Source organism: Megalops cyprinoides, chromosome 5 (assembly GCF_013368585.1).
Source record: "Megalops cyprinoides isolate fMegCyp1 chromosome 5, fMegCyp1.pri, whole genome shotgun sequence".
Taxonomy (NCBI): Eukaryota; Metazoa; Chordata; class Actinopteri; order Elopiformes; family Megalopidae; genus Megalops; species Megalops cyprinoides.
In genome coordinates this window covers 37,553,337-37,575,000 of record NC_050587.1, presented here as the reverse complement: position 1 = coordinate 37,575,000, position 21,664 = coordinate 37,553,337, and the positions used below count along the sequence as shown (strand labels likewise).

General features: G+C 47.7%; 2 protein-coding genes across 8 annotated transcripts in view; one reads left to right on the top strand and one right to left on the bottom strand.

The window, feature by feature from the left end:
• The window catches only part of golga2 (golgin A2), a 22,017-nt gene extending 9,907 nt beyond the window's left edge, over positions 1-12,110 (bottom strand). The window contains exons 1-12 of one of the 7 annotated variants that reach the window (XM_036528647.1): positions 12,029-12,110; positions 8,502-8,627; positions 7,331-7,411; positions 6,077-6,223; positions 5,745-5,794; positions 5,435-5,498; positions 4,790-4,852; positions 3,233-3,313; positions 2,098-2,136; positions 1,499-1,561; positions 1,192-1,285; positions 245-351 (exon numbers count right to left, since the gene is read on the bottom strand). In XM_036528647.1, coding sequence (XP_036384540.1) covers positions 245-351; positions 1,192-1,285; positions 1,499-1,561; positions 2,098-2,136; positions 3,233-3,313; positions 4,790-4,852; positions 5,435-5,498; positions 5,745-5,794; positions 6,077-6,223; positions 7,331-7,411; positions 8,502-8,627; positions 12,029-12,076 — 963 coding nt within the window. In that variant the 5' untranslated portion in view covers positions 12,077-12,110. The remainder of the gene's footprint in view (positions 1-244; positions 352-1,191; positions 1,286-1,498; positions 1,562-2,097; positions 2,137-3,232; positions 3,314-4,789; positions 4,853-5,434; positions 5,499-5,744; positions 5,795-6,076; positions 6,224-7,330; positions 7,412-8,501; positions 8,628-12,028) is intronic. The other 6 variants (XM_036528648.1, XM_036528651.1, XM_036528653.1 and 3 more) reach the window with 6 other exon arrangements.
• A 2,682-nt stretch (positions 12,111-14,792) lies between these two features.
• LOC118778454 (eosinophil peroxidase-like) lies at positions 14,793-21,664 on the top strand. Its single transcript, XM_036529985.1, has 12 exons — positions 14,793-14,859; positions 15,697-15,784; positions 16,106-16,281; positions 16,725-16,857; positions 17,223-17,352; positions 17,517-17,717; positions 18,294-18,654; positions 19,324-19,484; positions 19,980-20,238; positions 20,355-20,525; positions 20,783-21,020; positions 21,448-21,664. Exons 1-12 carry the CDS (start codon positions 14,793-14,795, stop codon positions 21,662-21,664), a joined length of 2,202 nt encoding a protein of 733 aa, XP_036385878.1.

The following is a 21,664-nucleotide window of genomic DNA, read 5'->3' as shown; positions in this document are numbered from 1 at the left end:
AAGCAAACAGAAAAATAACTATACTGTCCACCAATTGGACCCAGACATCAACAAATCAATCAATGGACAATGGATACCAGGCCTACTGTAAATACGTTGCTTCATAAAAAGTACACTCCTTTCAGCAACTACACTTTTCAGACTTTCAGAGACGTGTGTTTGTCACTCTGCAGGTTAGCAGCAGAGGTGTGTGGAGTCCTGGAGCTCAGCGATGGTGATGTACTGTACCGTGGCTGTACTGTACCTTCTCAAACTGCTTCTGCTGGGTGGAGACCGAGGACAGCGTTCTCTCCAGCTCTGACACCCTCTGCTTGGTGGACTGCAGGCGGTTACTCAGGTCCTCCGCCTCCCCTGGCCAACACACACACACACACACAGCGGTCAGCTTACCCAGAGGACCTGCACATCAGTCACACAATCAATCAATCAGTCAATCAATCAACCAGTCAACCAGTCAACCAACCAGTCAATGAAGTCAGTCAATCAATCAATCCATCAATCAATCAGTCGATGGACAATGGATACAAGGCCCACTGTTAATATGTTACTTCATAAAAAATGCTCATTTTAGTGATTCTACTTTCCAAACTTTCAGAGATGTATATCTGTCATGCCAATCAAACTCACAGAATTGAACTCACTTTCAGAGACCTGTCAATCACACTCACTACGACAAACACAGGTTTCCCGCTAAATTCAGATTTGTAATTTCCGTGGCTTTCCGCTGACATTCTGAGGACGAACATACATTAAAAATGTCATTTGTTATACAGGCTGTGGAGGGGAAAAATACAACCTTCCTGCTCATTCATCCTTAAAATGTCATGTGACATGTTCATTTATTCTGTGCAGGAATTTGAACCTTTAACCCTTACGGTCACACCGGTGTGATTAGCCCTTTCGCGTGAATGGTCAAACCGGTGTGATTAGAACACCATTTTGGAAAAATTCTAGATAATTTTAGCTTTGAGGAAACAGCGATTTTATGTTACAAAGTATAGCAAATGCGGCGGTGAAAACTATGAGAGCTCAATGACGCTACACGAAAACATAACGAACCAAGCAACACAACACGAAGCGAAGCCACGCGCGAAAGGGTTAACGCAGCAGTTCTGACGCAACCGGGCCCAGCTGAGCCAGTATCAGCACCGGCACGCTGGGACCCGGAGCTCTGGCGTGATCTGGGCCTACCGGTCTTCTGCCGAGCCGCCTGCTGCGTGTAGGCCAGCGCCGTCTGCAGCTCCGATTTCTCCGACACCAGAATGCCGATGGTCTGGATGTGCACCTGGGAGAGGAGCACAGAGGGAAAGGAGGACACACGGGGCGTTTATTCAACATGACCGCACAGTTTAGGGGGGTGGATACCAAGAGACGGGACGTCGTCTGCGCTCGTCTCTGTTGTGCTTTTAATCAGCCACATGCTTCTGACACAGGCTCAGTGTCTCAGGCTGAGCGGAGAATGCACTTTGACCTCTGGCTGCGCGAATTCCGGCCTCACCTGCAGCTGCTCTCTCATGGCTCCCTGCTCCTTCACAAACTTCTGCTCAAATTCCTTCCGCTCCTGGACCGAGAACACACAGACGGACACACAAAGACATACACATTACATTTCAGTTCATAACCTCTCATGAAACAAAACAAAACTGCAATTTAAACAATTACCATAAACGATTAAACATGATTACAATCACTGTGATAAGAAATGTGTTTTCTCGTTCTCAGGTCAGATTCTTTCATAAACAGCCTGTTCTGTGAGGCAGGGGTGCAAAATCTGGCTCCCAGAGGTCTCTATTCCAGATGGTTCCAGTCTAACCCCTTGCTCCGGTTCTGAGCCGGTGAGCTTTAAAAGACAGCTGGAACAGCCTGCTGGAATGTAGCCCCCAGGGCCGGAACTGGAAACCCCTCTTCCAGACACTCTGAGCACACAGCCCATCCCCAGGAAACCGGACTGGACCGGCAACCCGAGGGCTGTTCATGGCTTAAAGCTCCTCACTGCACACTCGCCTCTGCGTAAGTGTGAGCCCTGCAAGCTATGCCTGATTGGGTGTCTGCCTAGCATACAAGTCGCATAATGATGATGTAATGTAGGCGCCTCACCTTCTGCAGCTGCTCCGTCAGCTCCTGAGACTGCTGCGTCTGCATCACACAGAGGGGTGGAGCCAAATCAGTGACATCATCTCTAACAGTGCCCCCACTCCTGACATCATCCCTAACAGCCCACGGTGTAGTCAGGCACAAAAGAATGTACCTTCATCCCTACTGTTAACTTAACCCCTAAGCTTCCCTCTCTCTGGTCTGGCTACAACCATAATGCTGAGCAAATCCAGATGCAAACCCACAGAAAGGGCCTTCACCAGCTCTAAGATCCAGGCTAGCTCAGCTGTTACTGAAAATAAGGTATATATTCAAATGCACACAGTAGGGACAAAGGCACATTGAAAACAGCCCAACCCATTTTTTTGTCCATCTACACTGGCCGCTGTCTCAATGGCCTATAGCTCTCACCAGTCCTTGGTCAAATTACCAGACCAGGACTGAAGATATAATAACAATGCAAATATTAATAATGGGTGGGACAGTTTGGTTAGCACTGGTTTGTCGTTAGCGCAGGTGAGGGGTGGTTCTGTTAGTGTTGGTTAGTTTTTAGTGCATAGCGGGCACAAACAAAAGCACAGTCTTATACAGGCTAATGGAACTTGTTACCTGCTACAGCACAGCCTCAGAAAGCCGCACAGCTCAACACACGCACACGAACAGTGACCACAAACGCCTTGCCTTGCGTTACTGACTGCTTCATCCAGGAATGACCATCGGCATCAGCAGCAAGTCAGCATCAGCAGCAAGTCACTCATTAGCACTTTAGAAACTTCATGTGTGGGTGACAGACAGTTCAGCGCTGACACGGGCTGTGGGCAAGTCCACGAACATGCGTGCAAGCGTGCGAGCGCGCACGAGTATGAAAGTGTGAGAGTGCATGTGCCTGAGCGTGCACGTGCATAAATAGGTGAGCGTGCACGTACGAATGACTCTCCATCGCTTATCAGAAGTTAAGTCAGGCTGTGTGTGAGAGTATAGCCCACATGTGTGTGCACAGGCAGCTGGGTTACTGGCAGTGCAGAGCCGCGGGGCTGGTGAGGGGTCTAATGTCAGAGAATGGAGGAACAACCCGTCACACCGCATGCTCTCTCTCACACACACACACACGTGTGCGCGCACACACACGCTCTCTTACCAGCTGGTCTAGCTTTGCACTGAGCTGAGTGTTTGTGAGCTTGCTGGAGTCGAGGGCGGCGGCCAGCTCCTGGTTTCGAGTCTGACGTGCAGGCATGCGGGGGGGGTGAACCAGTGGGACACAAAACAGAGGGATTGGGGGGGGGGGGGGGGGGGGGGTTACACAAGTCCATCAGTCAGCAATCTCAGAGGAAATACCCCTCATACCCCTCTCTCTCTCTCTCTCCCTTCAGGGTCTATAACAGCCTCACGCACAGGAGACAGGAGGCGGGGCTCCATATGTGGGCAACGTGGCAAAGCGGAAAACCCAGGCACTCACCACCAGAGGGTTGCGAGTTTGAATCCAAGTTCAAAATTGCAATACAGATCACCTTATTTAAGGGGGAATCTGCTGAAAAAGGAAAGCCAACTGAGGCCAGGACTGGCACGGCTTCAGTGTGTGGAAGGTTTGGGCTGTTCAAAGGTAGCTGAGAAAGAGGTATAAAGCCACCACGACTACCCCATTACAATACAAATGTATGTGCGTCACCTGACACAAAGTCTAATTTACGCTCACCCTTAGGAAAATAATGAGAAAATAATAAAGGCATCAAAATGACCTTCTATTTGATTTTATCTATTGTCTGCGCAAAATGTGGTGAAATATGATTCCTCAGGTTTTTCCCCTTCTTGCACATAAAGCTATACAAACCAGATAAGAAACATGAGCCATCATTCCAGCACTGCAGGAAGACAGCCAGCCGGGAAGGTCCTGGTTAATCATTACTGTTACACACAGACGCTGACAAACAGGTCGCAAAATCAACAGACTCTTGTGTGAGAACAGGTAAGGTGACAAGGAGCCCATAAAAAACACAAATCATACCCTAGTAATACAATGGTTTAGTTTACACCAGAGAAAGGTCTAGCAAAAAATTTCATAAAATTTCTAAGATTAAATTCATGTTCTAACTTTAAATTCATGTCACTTGTTGTCATAATAAATCCAAGATTGTAATCATCAAATTTATACTTATTTTTACATATAAACATATGCTGGTGAAACAGATCAACACTGTCAGTGTCCTTTTCCCTGGCAGAACCTCTCTTGGCAACTCATCCCATTAAACAACAGGAGATGGCAAAAATAACTTAAAAAATTACTCTGAGGGAAGGGAAGGCTGCCCTCTAGTGGAGAGGTCACAGAAACATCACTCTCCTCACAGGCCAGGAGCTGTATCTGGGACAGCAGGCCTGAGCATTCATGAGATCATGTGAGGGGCGTTCAGGCATTCGCACACGGTCTGGTGTGTCGGAGCGATTGGGCGTGGGCAGGGTCAGACCTCAGGCTAACAGCACGTCTCCACACAGCACAAGAGAGCTGGTCTCAATTACCCATAACCCTCCTGTGCCAGGCGAAAACCGGACACAAAATAGCACCAAGGAACCAAACGAAAAACAAAATAGATATAAAACACTGCGGTTTAAACATGCAGAGAATAATGTGTGGGGGGAAAAATGTGTCGGGAGTGTGAAAAGCAAAGATAAAAAAGACAGCAAAATCTTTGTCTGAGCCTACCTCCAGCTCCTTTTCACTGACCGCTGACACCACACTGTCCCCATTCACGTAGGAAGAAGGCGACTGCCACACAAACAAAAAGAAACCAGTTAGACTTCGCATTTAAAATGTTCATAAACCAAAGACATCAATATCTGCACCTCTCCTTTCTTCAACATAATATACTATATATATTTGTTGGGTAGATGTGTTCTTTTTAATGCACTAAGAGTTAAGGTACAGCTCCTGCTCTGTGTTCACTTAAACTAAGAGCATCCATTTCCCAGTAACACTCACTCGAAGCGCCAAATTCAGAGGCGCCAAATTCAGAGGCACCAAATTCAGCAAACGACTGCACTTGGCATGTTTGGCTCAAAGCACCCCGCTCCTGATTACAAAGTCAGCTACAATCACTAAATACAGCTAAAATCATTGAATACAGCTAAAATCACTGAATACAGCTAAGTCACTGAATACAGTGGCAAGACATTGCAGCCGTAGACTGTGGTGCAGACAATGTGAACAGGAGAAAAAACACTGCAAGGTATCATGGGCAACACATCAGTGGAAATGTACACAACCCCACTCGGACACTCCAGCCAAACTCCAGCCTTCATCCCCGTGGGGGTGATAGGACAGAGGCAGGTGAAAGAGAGGACCTCTTACCTCTGAGAGCAGGCCATTCAGCTGCTGGGAGAGCTGGCGCAAGCTTTCTGTGGACGACAGGGGTCTGCCAACACACACACACACACACACAGGTTACATAAGCTTCAGGAAACAACATGGCATTGACCGATTTATCTGGCTATCCTCCAAAGATACGCAACTCCCAAAGCATTTAATAGTATGCTGTCTGTCCTGGTGTAAGCCCTCACACTGGAGGGGAGGTGCATGCTGGGAAGGCTGGGGGGGTGTGGTGGTGTTGAAAATGACCAGGGGACAGGACCGGTGCACCGCTGGAAGCTCTCACGCTCACCTATTTTCTTCAAGTGAGTTTTCATTGCAGTCTGCATCGCTGTTCAGGCTCTGTGGGCATAAGGCAGGAGATGGAGGCTTGTTAAACTGACGAGGCCCCGAGACAGGGGAGGCTACGCTTATCTAAACGGACTAAAGAGGGGATAAGACCTTCAGGCCAGCCAGCACAGGGGGGTTCCCCTGTAATACCCTGCAGAATACCTCCCACAGTGCACACAAAAACAACAGGAAGCTACAGAGATGCACAGAGACCGCAGCTTAGTGGGTTATTAATGAACATTAACAGGTAGATGGGCGGCAGAGACGGACAGACGGACGGACAGACGGACGAACCTGCGGCGCCGTGATTTCGCTGTGACACTCAGAGTTAATAGCGCTAGCGGGGTTAGGGACGGGCGACTCTCTGGCGGGCTCTCCGCTTGGGTCGTCTGCTGGCTGGGACACCGGGGACGCCCGGGCCTCCCCGTCATTAAGCTCCTGCTGCAACACACAGCGACACGCTCAGACAGCCTTAACACACTGCACACACACACACACACACACACACACACACACACAGCGACACGCTCAGACAGCCTTAACACACTGCGCGCACGCACACACACACACACACACACACACAGTGACACGCTCAGACAGCCTTAACACACTGCGCGCACACACACACACACACACAGCGACACGCTCAGACAGCCTTAACACACTGCGCGCACGCACACACACACACACACACACACACACACACACACACACACACAGCAACACGCTCAGACAGCCTTAACACACTGCACACACACACACACACACAGCGACACGCTCAGACAGCCTTAACACACTGCGCGCGCGCACGCACACACACACACACAGCGACACGCTCAGACAGCCTTAACACACTGCGCGCACACACACACGCACACACACGCGCGCGCACACGCACACGCACGCACACACAGCCTTAACACACTGTGCGCACGCACACACACACACACACACACACACACACACAGCGACACGCTCAGACAGCCTTAACACACTGCACACACACACACACACACAGCGACACGCTCAGACAGCCTTAACACACTGCGCGCACACACACACACACACACACAGCAACACGCTCAGACAGCCTTAACACACTGCACACACACACACACACACACACACACACACACACAGTACAGAATGCACAACCGAAGCTTTCTCATGCTAATGCGTGCATGCCAGCTGGAGATACACACACACAAGGAAATGTCAGAATCATTTTCATATGATCAAATAAAACATGCCTGGTGGACAGACTCAATGGCCACAGCAGAGAGCCCATGACTTAAACAGTCACTAACCAAACACAAAATCAAGCAGGTAACCCCCCCCCCCACCACCCAGCACCCACCCAAAAAACATCTTAGAAAACAAACAATGGACCTGCTCCCAAAAGAGGAAGGAATCTACACAGCCAGTGATCGCCAGAGATGAAAGAGCATGCAGAGACACAGAGAGCGAGAGAAAGAGAGAGAGAGAGAGAGAGAGAGGGAGTGAGAGAGAGAGGAGGAAGATAAGCACGTCACAGAGAAGGCAGCTCACCTGGCTTTTGACAAATGGAGGCAGAGTGACTCCATTAGTCAGACTAAGATCAGACACCAGAACTTTCAGAATGTTCTGTATCTAAAGGAGAGGGCCGGGCAAAGAGTGAGACAGTCACAGAGTGAGTGTGAGAGAGAGAGAGACAGAGGGAGAGGGAGAGAGAGAGAGAGATCACTTTCACAGCATGAAAAAGACACAGGGAAAACCAGGGAGCGGCTTGGTCTCTACCATTAGTTCACTGCACTTACATCCAGGAGAAGACAAGCCAATTCCACTTAGTGGGAAACGAGGGTGTATGAGTTATTGATAACATCAGAACTGATCCATTTCCCTTCTGCCCTGCTTCCCCTCTGGGTAGGCTCAAATGAGCCGGGCCCAACGGCTCCATTAAGGTTACCACAGGATGCATCCAGCAAAATGAGGATCGCGTTTATGGATCAAACGGTCCCACCAAATTCATTACCACAGTTTTCCCCACGTCCTGGCCTTCCAGTTAAATGCAGGCTGAGGCCTACCCGCTATGAGGATGGCATATTAGGCAGATTAGTTTACTCTTATTTACAGGCAGAAAAACAGGTTTACGACATTCGGCCGTTGGCAGCAGAGCAGCCGAGAGACAAAAACCTGCACTGCGATTCCAGCATGCCTTACATTTCTCCTCCATTTCCTGCCTATTCTCCCTGTCTCAGTCCTCATGACAACGGCTGAATCATACACTGTGGACACTGTCTTCTTTTAACTAAATGCAGGCATGGACAGAAACCAGGCTTTGGTTAGACCAGCAGGCTTTCTGCTAAACCCCAGGTTTCTGCTAAATACCTGTGGATATATATGCCTGGCCTAAAAAAAAAAAAAAAACTCAGGATGCTTCAAAATACAATCAATTAACTTTGTTGTACTTCTGCTAAATTGAATTTATATAAAGCGCAGTCTTAAGAGTAAAAGCAGACTTCTTATTTACATTATGCAATGACTCTGACAGGAACAAGGGCACATTTATGTTTATATTCTGAACACATATTCATGGCGAAAAAATTTCTCTTCTGAACAGGTGCAAAATGGGACACAGTGTTAGGAGTAGCAGAGAATACATAATTCCCATGATGCACCTGTTGAATCTCAGACTGACACACAGATAGAGGTGGTGAGCAGGTGTCGCGGGAGTACTCACGTTGTCAGGGGAGTGTCTGTCTCCTCCGGAGGACGTGTCGAGGTGGCCGGCTTCCTTCACCTTCCTCTTCTTCTTAGTCCCCGCCCCCGCCGAGGGCGTGGCGCTCTTCTGCTGAAACTCCTTCAGCTGGGACCCGAGGAGACAGAGGAGCAGGGAGGAGCGGGGAGGAGCGGGGAGGAACCGGGAACGAGAGACACATAACAGCGCTGAGGCAGGAAACCGAGATGCAGCCACCGATAACAATGCAAAACTGGCAGCCGCGGCGGCCGGACAAAACAAACACCTGAGTTTACACACAGGCCGGCGACGATAACACGCAGGAACAGCGGCAAAAAACACACTGGCATTATGGATCTGCACTGCGCATCAGCCAACAGCTCCCTCAGACACCCCATATTTGACAGTCTTTTATCCCACTTTCAGATGTCCTAAAATCAGTTCACAAAGGAATGTCTGTCATTTGGTTACACACTAAAGACCAAACTGTACTGTGCAAGTACCCCATTCAATTCAATTCATTTTTATTTGTATAGCGCTTTTTACAACACAGGTTGTCACAAAGCAGCTTTACATTATTCCCAGGCCTGAGACCCCCTGAGAGCAAGCCTAAGGCAACAGTGGCAAGGAAAAACTCCCTATCAGGAAGAAACCCGGCTCAGAGGGGGAGCCCATCTGCTTCTGGAGTTAAAGACAAGTTGTACAATGTACTTTAAGACATTTAAGATTGATAGACAATAGTAATTAACAGCAGAGTGATTATAAGAATGTCTCCTAGGATGTCTGATTCTTGGAATGCAGTTGGCTTTGATGGGCAGGGCAGCGAGGTAGCAGGACTGGAAAACAGGATGAGACGCTTGGGCTACAGCTCCGGACAGGAGCCCGGAGCAGGGATAGGAAGCAAACAGAAAACAGTGGTTACTGGATGATAAGAATGGCAGGGATGTAGAACAGAGAGGCAGGAGAGGTAAGGCAGTGAAAAAGGTGCCAGTGTGCAACAAGGTAGAAACCCCGGCAGGCTAACATTATGGCAGCATACCTAGGGGACAGGAGGCAAGGGACCGGCATAGTCATGAGGGGAGACCCTAAGACAGTCAACACCAGATCACGGCACAGAGTCCATGAAAGCAATGACCACTTAGTCCCATCTGTATATGCAGACACATAAAGCATGACAAGAGGGACTTGCTGGGTGCACTGGGAGAGCAACTAGAAGGCTGTATCCTCCTGAAGACATTCCACAAATCTAAAGCACACTGACCACTCTGAATGCTCGGGGCCTTGCAGTGCAATTCGTGCTGAAGGTGACGTATCAGGCAGAGGTTTTATGTACGGAGTTATCAGAGACGAGAGTGACACAAAATCAGAATATCCTGTGGAGGGACATGAGGCTCCGATATCAAATAATTACTGAGTGCAGTCCAGGTTGACATTAATCTCTTGCGTAACGGGTGGCCCCACAGCGAGATTAACTTTGTGCGATCTGAGCGTGTCCGTTTCAGCTCAAGGAACGGTTCACGGCCCCTGGCGATGAGATTAAGCTCTTGTTTAGACCCCTGGATCCTGAGCAAATAGTTAAATAAGAAAATGACATTTAAGCGACTAAATAAGGAAAAAGACAGATTCTCGAAAACAGCGAAGGAACTTTCCCTGTGAATCACACTACAACAAACTGGTTTCAGCGCTCCGGAGTTAGCGCTTTTCCGGTCGGTTGTTAACCTTATGAACCCCTGATTTATTCCATTTTTCATTCGTACACATTCATGCATTTAAAATAACCGCAGGTCAGATGGGTATTGGTGCATTTTTGCGACATAGGCACCTGTAGCCTGAACCTAAATACTTGTGCATGAAACTGTCTATTAATACGGTGTCTGCAGTTTACGCGTTAAACGTGGCGACCGTAAAGACTACCCCCACAGAGTCTGCATCACACAAAAGATAACAGATACCAGGTCTGATGCAAGGTTTATCATAGCAAGCAAAACCCAGAGCAGTCCTGATTTAAAAAAACCTTGATCGGTAATCTTAACTGCCGTTAACTCCCTCCAGCAACATACCCAAAAAGCTTCGGCGAGCGCTGTAGATTCTTACTGGCTATAGAGAAAGTACCTTGCAGCTGAACAATCACGTCTGGCACTTACAATAACCAAGAAAACGAAGCAGTTGGGTAACTAGTAAGGTGTCAAATAAGGAACTAAAATGAACAGTTCCATCTTTTAACTTAGATTAAATATAACTCCACCAAATGTGTCAAGGCGACCAATGTGTACTATTTACATTAGTTTGACAAGCACCATGCGGAAGTGCGGGACAGCTGTCATGGGGTGAAGACGGCTGCTTTAGGAGGAGTCAGAAAGACAGCCGTAAAATGCCATATCTGACATTCCGCTGATGAATTCCGCGTAGCTAAACCAGCTAACCAACCATCAAGATACACAACAGCCTTAATAAATACAATTAAGTTAAATACACTTAAACGGTCCTTAAATGTGTTCGTTTCAACTGCTTGCTCAATTTATTCAAGAGACGGACAGAAGCGAACACAAAACTGGTTGGCTAGCTAACGTCAGTGAACTATAAGCTAACAATTAGCTTGCTGGCTAACTAGCTACCAACCTACTTTTCAGTGCAAGTCAGTCAATATGGGTCTACCTTCTTAACTTAGCAAGCCAGCTAGCTACCTGGGTATATTATCGGAACAATCAAACTAACTTAGCCACTACAAACGACGGGATAATCTTTCCAGTCACGCTACCCATGAAATCCATCCGACTAGCTGGCCAACTTCATGCGTTCACCGATCTAATGTAGTTTCCAACTACGTCTTGACACCTTGCACAACAACTAACTAGCGATCGACCCAGTTAGTTAGTGCAGTTACTCAATCTAGCTGCACTAACGTTGGCTAACCAGCGTGTCTGTTTCATGCTCTACGGAAACCCGCTGGTATGCATCACTAATAGGTGTCTAGATCAACTCAACAGCTAGACTAGCTAGGACTGTAAAACCGGGATTTATTGGGGGTTTCGGCTGCCAGATAGCTAGTTATAACATTAAACGCCACATCCCTAAAATTAGCTAAGTGGGTAGCTAGTGTCCCATTAGTAGCGGGTAACCCAATCAGAGCGACAATGATATAAATTAGTTGCGCTGCTATCGTTAGCTAGCAAGATATTACGGCTCTGGCTAAAAGTGTAACCGAAAAGGACAAGACGGATACGGAAAAAATCCACTGTTTTGTGTGTTCAGATCCTAGCTACTCGATGTCCTTCTTAATGGCTACAGTGTCACTGAAGCCTAACTGTAGCAGGCCAAGTGAATCCCCGGTATTTCCTTCGCACGGCCGCGCATAAACAGGCCCAGATGGACGGACGGGCGACTGCAGAGAAACCGGTAGACGTGGAACTCATCCCAACGTCACTGTCCATCACAACCTGGAAAAACACTGTCATCCTAGACGCCAGACAAAAAGATCAGCTGGTAACCCGTTCATCTACTGTTAATATTTCAAAACAAAGTTTTCTAACCTTTTTTTTGGCCGCGGCGAGTTTGGTCTGCCTGCTCTGGTCTGCCATTCCGTCTCGTCCGGTTGGGCGAACGGCACCAACCACCACGTCATCAATTTGGGTGCTGTGGTACAGCGCGGAGCGTGTTCGCTGGCCTGCCGCTAGGGGCAGTAACGAGCACCCTTCGCATTGAGAACTGCATTCGTGGTCGAGCGCTCTTGACTGAAAAAGGCCAAAGGGGTAATTAGCTCCTGGTAGGACAGGACATCCACGACGACACGTTACCTAAACAAATGCCGTTTTCGAAAGCACGCTATCAATATAAATGATGCACTTGACAAATCACTACAGCTGCCTGGTCTAATGAGAGCCCCGTGTATTACAAGAGGTCACTGGGACAGCAGGCGCATGTCCCATCCACCAACATTTAGGTTGGCTGGACAAACCCTGTACCTATACTCCATCAAAAGTTTTAATATCACCATTTTTGATAATCTGCATCCTATAATTTCTGGGTAACTGTAAACCTGGCTGCAAGTTTGCTATTTGGTTACCTAGCTTTTATTTTCATCATACTACAATATAGTATCACTGCAACTTTAGAATAGTTTCCAGTGAGTGGTCCCAGTCTTCCCTGGAGTCATTTCTCAGGATGTGGGGTCATGACCTCATCCATGAGGAAATTCAAACACTACAATCCTTGGCTTCTGTTTACTGAATTGTGATTAGCAGCTTATCAGTTGTAGCTGATCACAACAAGCTGGTTCTGGAATACCTAGCCTACTGGAAAAATATCAGCAATCATATCAGAGTTCAGAGCAATTTCTGTTAAAGAACAGTTTGTGTGGAATTCGAAGGAGTGACATAATCAACATGCAAACAGAAAGCAGTTAATTGGCAATAGATCAGTTTATTAGTGACAATGTATATCAATATCTCTTACTTGCCCCCAAATAAACACTACAAAAACAGTTAAGAGTAACTAGACAGGGTGTGGCTTTCAATATCATATCAATATCATTCTTTATTATTTATTTGCCAGACATTCTTATAAGTAGTAAGAGCATGAGACCTGAACAGCAATAGATTTGTAATAGATTTGGTTTAAAATATAATAGATACAATCATAATAGATTTGGTTTAAACTATTAAAATGAAATACAGTGCAAAGATATAACATAACCATAATAAACATACAAAATGCTACAAAAAAACCTAATAAAACTTGTATTTTCATAATATGTCATAGGTATTGTGCCTGATAGTTGTCAATAAGGGTAACCTACCCACTCAGAGCGCAACACTAGTCTGCTCAAATGGCCTAAAAATGATTCACAACAGCAACATTACCTTGCACCATACTAACATACACAAATTACCCTAACAATTATCCGTATGAGTAACGTAACCTTACGCCACACTAATACACGCGAATCACCCTGACAATGATTCATGAGGTCACTGTAACCTTACACAACATTAACACATATATTACCTATCAGCATAATCTTACACACACACACACACACACACACACACACACACACAAAGTGCCTAACACTTATGTCAAGCTTCACATAAAACTTGTCATGTGGAATATTGTAGGATTTTGGGGGCCAAAAACCTCTTGGGCAATAGTCTCTCTTGCCAAGCTAATCATTCCAAAGCAGAATTTAACAGCATGTATTAGCAATCGTGCATGGCCAGAAATACACCTTCCAGGTTCAGTCATAGAAGATGACTACAGCCATAAGAATTCACATCGAAAATAATTTGTAGGTCAGGGTAATATGTCCATTGCCCACAGCAGCATGCTCTGCATACTAACTCATGGCAACCAGACAGACCTGTGGGTAGGAGAGGAAGCACAAAAATATTGCAACAGAGACTGGTTTCAAAGAGGCCCTCGTCAAGATGACGCTTGAACGTGTGTGTTTCATAAACCATCTTTATGAAGAAAAGACTGTTGAAGAGACAGCTTGCTCCCACTCACGGATTGCTCACTCTGCCTGAGTGTTTGTGTGGGTGTGGGAGTATATGTGTGAGCAAGTGTGTGCTTGCGTGTGTGCGTACATTGTTGTGAGTGTGAGTGTGTACGTATGTATACATGAACATGCGTGTGTGTGAGAGTGGACATGTGAGAATGGGTGCAGTTTGTGCTGGTTTCACCCTCTGTTTCATATCAAACCTCAACACACAAGCCCCCTGACTAAAGAAGCCATACCTATTGTTATTCTTCCAGTAAAAATGATGTCTCCTACGTGCCAAGACTACACACCATTCAGAACAGTCTTTAAATGCCACCATTCAGTAAAAGATGCAGCCTAACTGACCTACCCTGTGGTTAATACAAACTGAACAATAAAATAATCAGAATCTCACCAGAATCACCCAGCAACCATCTCACCTGAAATAGACAGGAAGGGCGTTGACCGGGATTCCCCAACCAAAGGGCTGGCCTTAGACGGGCTATAAATATGAGGCAGATGGTTAGAGACAGACCCACCTGAGCTTTCCGCAAGAATCCAAAGCACCTGGTAAAAAATTCTTTCAGCTTCTCAGACTTGAGAGTAAGTCTTACTTTTTGTGTTGTTATTTCATTGTGCAAATTGTGCCTGTGTTTCACAGTTCTTTATCCTGCCAGAGAGTGCACCATCACAGATAAGAAATTATAATAGAAAAGAATCAGGGACAACAGGACACCCCACCTTGTGTGTTAAGGACATGACTGTGTGTATCAGAGATGTATTTCGGAGGTGACTCTTGCTGTTGGTGTGCTTCAGTGATGAGTCTCTTTCCATGGCTCCTGGCCTTGGGGCTGTACCTGCCTCTCTACACCCAAGCAGCTGCAGGTGAGTGAGCCCTCAGAAGGACTCTGCGGTAAGGAGAGAACCTTAGACACTGGTGCTCCTAACACAGGCTTGCCTCGTCAGAGGTGACTTTTTCAGAGGCTTTTCAAAGATATCAACAGGTAAACTCAAAACTTTATCTTGTATATCAGAGTTGTTTATACCTGTTTGAAAAGATGATGATTAAACTCAAACAGAACAGATCATTGTGACAAATATGTACTAATCTGAGAGATTTAATTCATTTTAACATGCAGTTATTGAGTTCATGTTACCTGTTCTTACAGAGTAATGCTACATCAGCCATCGTAATATTAAAAGTACAAAATATAATATATTAATAACAATACATCCATTTCTTAAATAATCGAATTGTTCTTGAAAAGTAATATATCTAAAGAGAGGACCAGAATTAAACTAAATAAAGATTACTAAATAGTACAGATAAAGATTAATACAGGCACTGCTGTTGTACCTTTGGGCAAGGCACCTAACCCAAAATGGCCTCAGTAAATATCCAGCTGTTTTTATAAAACTGTAACCTGCTGTATGTAGGTCACTCTGGATAAGAGTGTCTGATAAATAACAATAATGTAATGTAATGTAATGTAAGATGAAGTCTGAATGTATGTCTACATTTATGAAGGGTTAATGTAAGACAGAGGAAGTTTCTGTCATTAAAAGCTCAGTGCTCTACCCACTGAACCTCAGTGTTTTCACACTCTGATGCAATCCGACGCTTTAAGCATCACCTGCATTAGCCACAGACATTTCCACACAGCTGGTAAAAGCATGCCAGAGCTGGAAGCTGATTGGCTGAGCATCTGGGTGTTTCTGCAGAGGAGACTCTGGGGAAGCCATTCATTCTGAAGGCCCTGGAGGATGCAAGGAGAACTGTGGATGGGGCCTACAAATACTCTCGGGAAGAGTAAGCACAGAAGCTCCTCTTTTTCGACTGTTGTGTGTGTGTGTGTTTAAGAAATTTATTTAAATTTAAAAGTCAGTCGCTTAGTCAATACATCATCAGAATACTACTCACTGTCTTTCTCAGTAAATATCATCAGTGTGTCATTCTATGTGTTTGTCTTAATTGCTCCCTCATAGTTTTAATGAGCTTCTCGGAATCTCCCAGCTATAGGTCTCTGGTGTGAGTTGCTCTGTGTGAGTCTTGGGTATCCTGACACAGGATTGGCCAGAGGCAGTTCTGTTCCTGTCGGTGACTCCGCCCCTCTCCGTTTGTCCCCAACAGGAGCCTGTCCCGAGTGCGGGGGGGCTTGGCCGATGCCGCGGACATCCTGCGCCTGCTGAAGCAGCCGGCCCGGGACACGCGCTCGGCAGTGAGAGCTGCAGACTACATGGAGAACACGCTGAGGCTGATCCAGGAGAGGGCGCACCACGCCCACAAGCGCTCCCTCAACGCAACAGGTCTGACACTGAGACACACACACATACGCACACACACACATGCACACATACGCACACACACTCAGACGTGTGCTCACAGAAACGCGCACACACACACACACACACTCATATTGATCTGCACGCACACACACACACACACGCACAGACGTGCACTCTCAGAAATGCACATACACACACACACACACACACACACAGACATGCATACTCACATACACACGCACATATACACACACATACGGTACATGCATACACCCACACATGCACAAACTCACACACATACAAACTCACACACTCATATTGATCTGGCATGTACAAACACACACACACACACACAGACAAACTGATCCACACACAGTCCCACAAATGCACATCCCAACACACACACACGCACACAAACAGCCACATATACACATAAATTCACATAATCTCTCTCTGTTTCTCAGACCTGCTGACTCCAGAAGAGTTGGACACCATCGCCCGTCTGACAGGCTGTGCAGCTCGAGTCCGGCCCCCATCCTGCCACAGCATCCCATTGGTCAACCGGTACCGCACCGCCACCGGCGTCTGCAACAACCGGTGAGAGACACATCCCCTTCCATAGCCCTCCAGGGCTTAATTGGTTAATTCAATTTTAGGATGTGAAATATGATGTGGCATAGTGGTAACACTGCTGGTTCCTGCTAGTTACAGCCTTGCGTGGAGAACTTAGGCTGGATTGTTTCAGCACACGTGTGAACGGTATGAAATGTGAGCTGTGTAAGTCAATATGGATAAGTGTGTCTGCAAAGCAAACAAAAAAATTGCGTCACTCCTCTGAAACGCAAGCCGAACGGCACCTCTGCGCAGACCGTACAGGGTCTGCACGTAGCGTGGTATTCCCCAGTGAATTCCACATCATTACCTTTTCATTGCCGTTTTGTTCTGTGTATTTTTTTCCCCAGCAAAACCCCTCGGCTTGGAGCCTCTAACACACCCTTCGCCCGCTGGCTGCCAGCTGAATATGAGGATGGGATTTCTCGGCCTAAAGGCTGGGACCAGACGCAGCGCTACAAAAGATTCTCACTTCCTCTGGTAGTAATGTTACTGAGCCATTCACCAAAGGTGCAAGACACCCTTTTGGTATTTTTAAGAGATATTTACTGAAAGATTAGTGTTTCCCTCTCGCCCTCCCACCCCCTCCATTATCACTTACTCTCCCAATTTTGTTCGCTCTCTGTCTCTTTCTCCTTCTCAAGGTAAGAGAGGTGTCCAATCGGATTCTGAGCACAACCAAAGTGGACAGTGATTGGATGAACACCCACCTGCTGACCATCTTTGGCCAGTGGGTTGACCACGACCTGACCTTTACGCCCTCCTCCCCCAGCATCCGGTCCTTCAATAATGGTATCCGCTGCGATGAGAGCTGCGAGCAGGCTGATCCCTGCTTCCCTGTTCAGGTCAGTGACCTCTGACAACCTTTAAAACCTTTACCGCATCTCCCCTCCTCTCTTTTTCCCCTATCCTCACCTTAACTTAAAACATTCTATATACTGACTTATTGGTATCATGCCACAGCTGATTAAATATGGGAGGGGGGAAAGGTTTAAATTGCCCTGCATCTTGGGTTTGGAATTCAATCATAAGAGATGCAGTATTAAGAATGCAGCTAAAACTCACTCCTCTAAATCTGGACTTAAAACGCATCTACTTTTCAAGTACTTATTCCCCTTAATCAGCTAGTACTTCTACCTGATATTTTTCTTGGAATTTTGTTGGAGAGCAACCTGGGATATTTGCACGATAATCAACATACAAAAACTGATTGTACGGTATTAAATTGTTCTTTCTACCTTCTGAATTAATGCCTCTAATGTGTTCTCTGTGAACTGATTCTGTATGTCCAATACAGACTGTTTAAACAAATCTAGATGCATTATAGATGCAGTGTTTTGACACTCCAGTCTCCAGAGCCCTGACTCCTGGCGCCTCTCTCTCTCACACACACACACACACGCTTCGCTCTGTCCGATCAGATTCCTAAGGGAGACTCCCGTTTCGGCACGGGCTCCGATGCCTGCATCCCCTTCTTCCGCTCTGCGCCAGCGTGCGGGACAGGGCCGACGGGCTCCGTCTTCGGGGCGAGCAACGTGCGGGAGCAGATCAACTCGCTGACGGCCTTCCTGGACGCGGGCCAGGTGTACGGGTCCGAGGAGGCGCAGGCGAGAGACCTGCGTAACCTCACCAGCAACGAGGGGCTGCTGCGAGTCAACCAGAGATTCACTGACAGCGGCAGGGAGCTCCTCCCCTTCTCCGCCATGCCGGGTAACGTGTGCGCCACCCGGCAGAGGATCACCAACACCTCCGGGCTGGAGGAGGTGCCCTGCTTCGCAGCAGGTGAGGACCGGCAGAGTCGACCCCTTCACTTGGTGAAGGACGGTGGGACGTTCATAACCAGAGGAATGCAGGTTCAAATATTAGTGGCAGAAAAACCTCACAGGTTTAACAGGGTGGCCAAATGTGTGTAAAAACCAACACTGAGTGACAGGCTGTGGCCATGTGGAGAAGCTGGCCAACACTTCTCACATAAAACGAGCAGAAAAGAGCAAAGGTTAAAAAAAAAAGGAAAAAATTAAAAACCAACAAAGACAAGAAACCAGCCTGTACAAACTGATAGCAGAAACAAAAACGACTCTTCTCTGCTCTCCAGCCACACCTGTATTTAATAAGCCTTCAATTAGGCAGGTGTGGCTTGTTAGCCAATAGGCTGGTTCCCATACAGATTACAAACATGTGAATATCATTAACACAATTAACATTAAGCTTCTAGGAGGTGGTGAAGGCTCTCCTTTGCAGGCCAGTATCAGTCACCCTGGATGGGGTGAGGATAATGAGGATTTGCTAGTTTAGTATCACGGAGGTTCGTTGCTGCTCTGAAAAACTTGCTTCAGAAAAATGCTCAGTAAGATGCCCACTGTGTGTGAATTGGTAACTGGTATAAAACCGGAAAGCTCCTGCGAGGTGTGGATGAGGCTGCTCTCGTTTCTCCTCTCCGCGCTCTTGCAGGGGACACCCGTGTGAACGAGAACGTGGGCCTCGCCTCTCTGCACACCCTTTTCCTGCGTGAGCACAACCGCCTGGCGCGCGCCCTGCGCCGGCTCAACCCTCACTGGAGCAACGAGACACTCTACCAGGAAGTGCGCAAGATCATGGGATGCTACCACCAGGTAACGCTTCCACCAGGGGGCGCCACACGCTAAGGGCCTCACTGGGAAAGCAGCCACAAGTTACAGGGAAATTACATTACATTACATTATTATCATTTAGGAGACCGTCTTGCACAGTGCAACTTACATAGCTTACAATTGTATCTATTTATACAGCAGGATATACACCGAAGCAATTGTGGGTTAAGTGCCTTGCCCAAGGGTACATCAGCAGTGCCCCAGAGAGGAAGTGAACCAGCAACCTTTTGGTTAGAAGCCTAACTCCGTAACACTATGCCACATACCCCTGCCAAATTATGTCACTTTTGTGATTCAGGGCACTGTCCATTCACATGCACTTCCATGAACACATTCTGACTTTCCCTTAGGTCACCATCTGGAATCCTGTTCTGCCTTTTTAGTTAGCGCTGCAGCTGCATGGAGGCCACACCCCTTGGACTTCCTGATTGGTTGAAATGTTGAAGCTTGCTTCTTGCCTCTTCCCTCCCCCTCCAGGTGATCACATTTCGGGATTACCTGCCGCACATTGTAGGGTCTGATGTCATGGCTAGTCAGCTGGCCACCTACCCGGGCTACGATGAGAACGTGGACCCCAGCGTCTCTAACGTCTTCGCCACAGCCGCCTACCGTTTCGCCCACCTGACCGTCCAACCCTACATGTTCCGCCTGGACGCGGACTACAAAGAGAGCTCGCAGTTCCCCAGTGTCATGCTGCACCAAGCCCTGCTCGCCCCCTGGAGGCTAGTCTTTGAAGGTGCATGTCAGAACTATGCGCTTTTAAGACAACTTTGTTGTTAATTTAATGCCTGTGTGGTACCCTCCCCAACACGCATTTCTGGGGCTCACTCAGTTCTCTCCCTTTCCTTTCAGGTGGGATAGACCCCCTGATTCGGGGGCTGGTGGGACGTCCCGCAAAGCTCAACACGCAGGATCACATGATGGTGGAAGCCCTTCGGGATAGGCTTTTCCAGTACACCAGCCGCGTGGCTCTGGACCTGGGCGCTCTGAACATGCAGCGCGGCCGCGATCACGGCCTGCCTGGTGAGGGCGTCTGTCTCTCCTCTGCCTCTCAGGCTAATTCATGCTTCTTTCTTCCCACAACTATGAGAAATGTTTTCCTGTGTTATGTATGTGTTGTGGCTGTATTGCAGTCGGTGTGTGTCTGTATCCAGACCTGTACTCCTTTTCCCTCTCCGTGTCAGTCCTGTACATCTCTAACCTCCTGGTGTTCCCTCTGCCTGTGTGGCTATTGACCAAGTCTGTTCCCCTCTGTCTGCCTCTCATTGTGCTCACCCAAGGCTACACCGCCTGGCGTAGATTCTGTGGCCTGTCTCAGCCGCGGAACTTGCCGGAGCTCGCTAGGGTCCTGAAGAACCACCTCCTGGCCAGACAGCTTCTGAAGCTGTATGGCACCCCCGCCAACATCGACGTGTGGCTGGGGGGCGTCTCGGAGCCGATGGTTCCTGGGGGACGCGTGGGCCCCCTCTTTGCCTGCCTAATCGCCACCCAGTTTCAGAGGATCCGCCAGGGGGACAGGTGAGACAGAGCAGGAGACTCATACCCCGCCATGCATAACACAGCATCTGGAAAGGGTCACACCCCTAACCTTTGACCTTCTCTTTATTCAGTTTCTGACTGGCTATTTTCTCTGGGAGAGGACAATGAAAGCTGACAAACAGCCGTGATGACTGATCATAGCTCACCAATGCAAAGCAATGCACTAAGGCTGAACCTTGTATTCAAATTATGACAAAGTAGGTCTGAAATTGGTTGACCGATTACAGACTGAGGATGGGGGGGTTTACGCTTCCGTGTGCTGGAACTCTATACCAGAGAGCCACGGGTCTGAGTGTCTGTTAATTCAGCCACTGTGCCCTTAGAGCCAACGAAACGGACAGAATTGAAACATCAGCACGCTTAGGAGCAGGGCATCTCTAAAGCCACACTGTTAAACATTTTTCAGGCTGTGGTGGGAGAATGAGGGGGTCTTCACCAGCAGACAGAGGGCTTCCCTGGCCAGAGTCTCCCTGGCCCGCATCATCTGTGACAACACCGGCATCATGGACGTCCCCAGCGACCCCTTCCTGTTCCGCCCCCGAAGGGCAGGCTACACCCCCTGCGGCAGAATCCCCACCTTCGACCTCACCCCCTGGATCGACTCTAGTGAGTATCCCTACTGA

Coding starts and splice junctions, on each gene's coding strand:
- LOC118778454 (XM_036529985.1), top strand. CDS start 14,793: ATGAGTCTCTTTCCATGGCTCCTGGCCTTGGGGCTGTACCTGCCTCTC. Junction 16,282..16,724: donor GCGCTCCCTCAACGCAACAG/GTCTGACACTGA, acceptor TCTGTTTCTCAG/ACCTGCTGACTCCAGAAGAG. Junction 16,858..17,222: donor ACCGGCGTCTGCAACAACCG/GTGAGAGACACA, acceptor TTTTTTCCCCAG/CAAAACCCCTCGGCTTGGAG.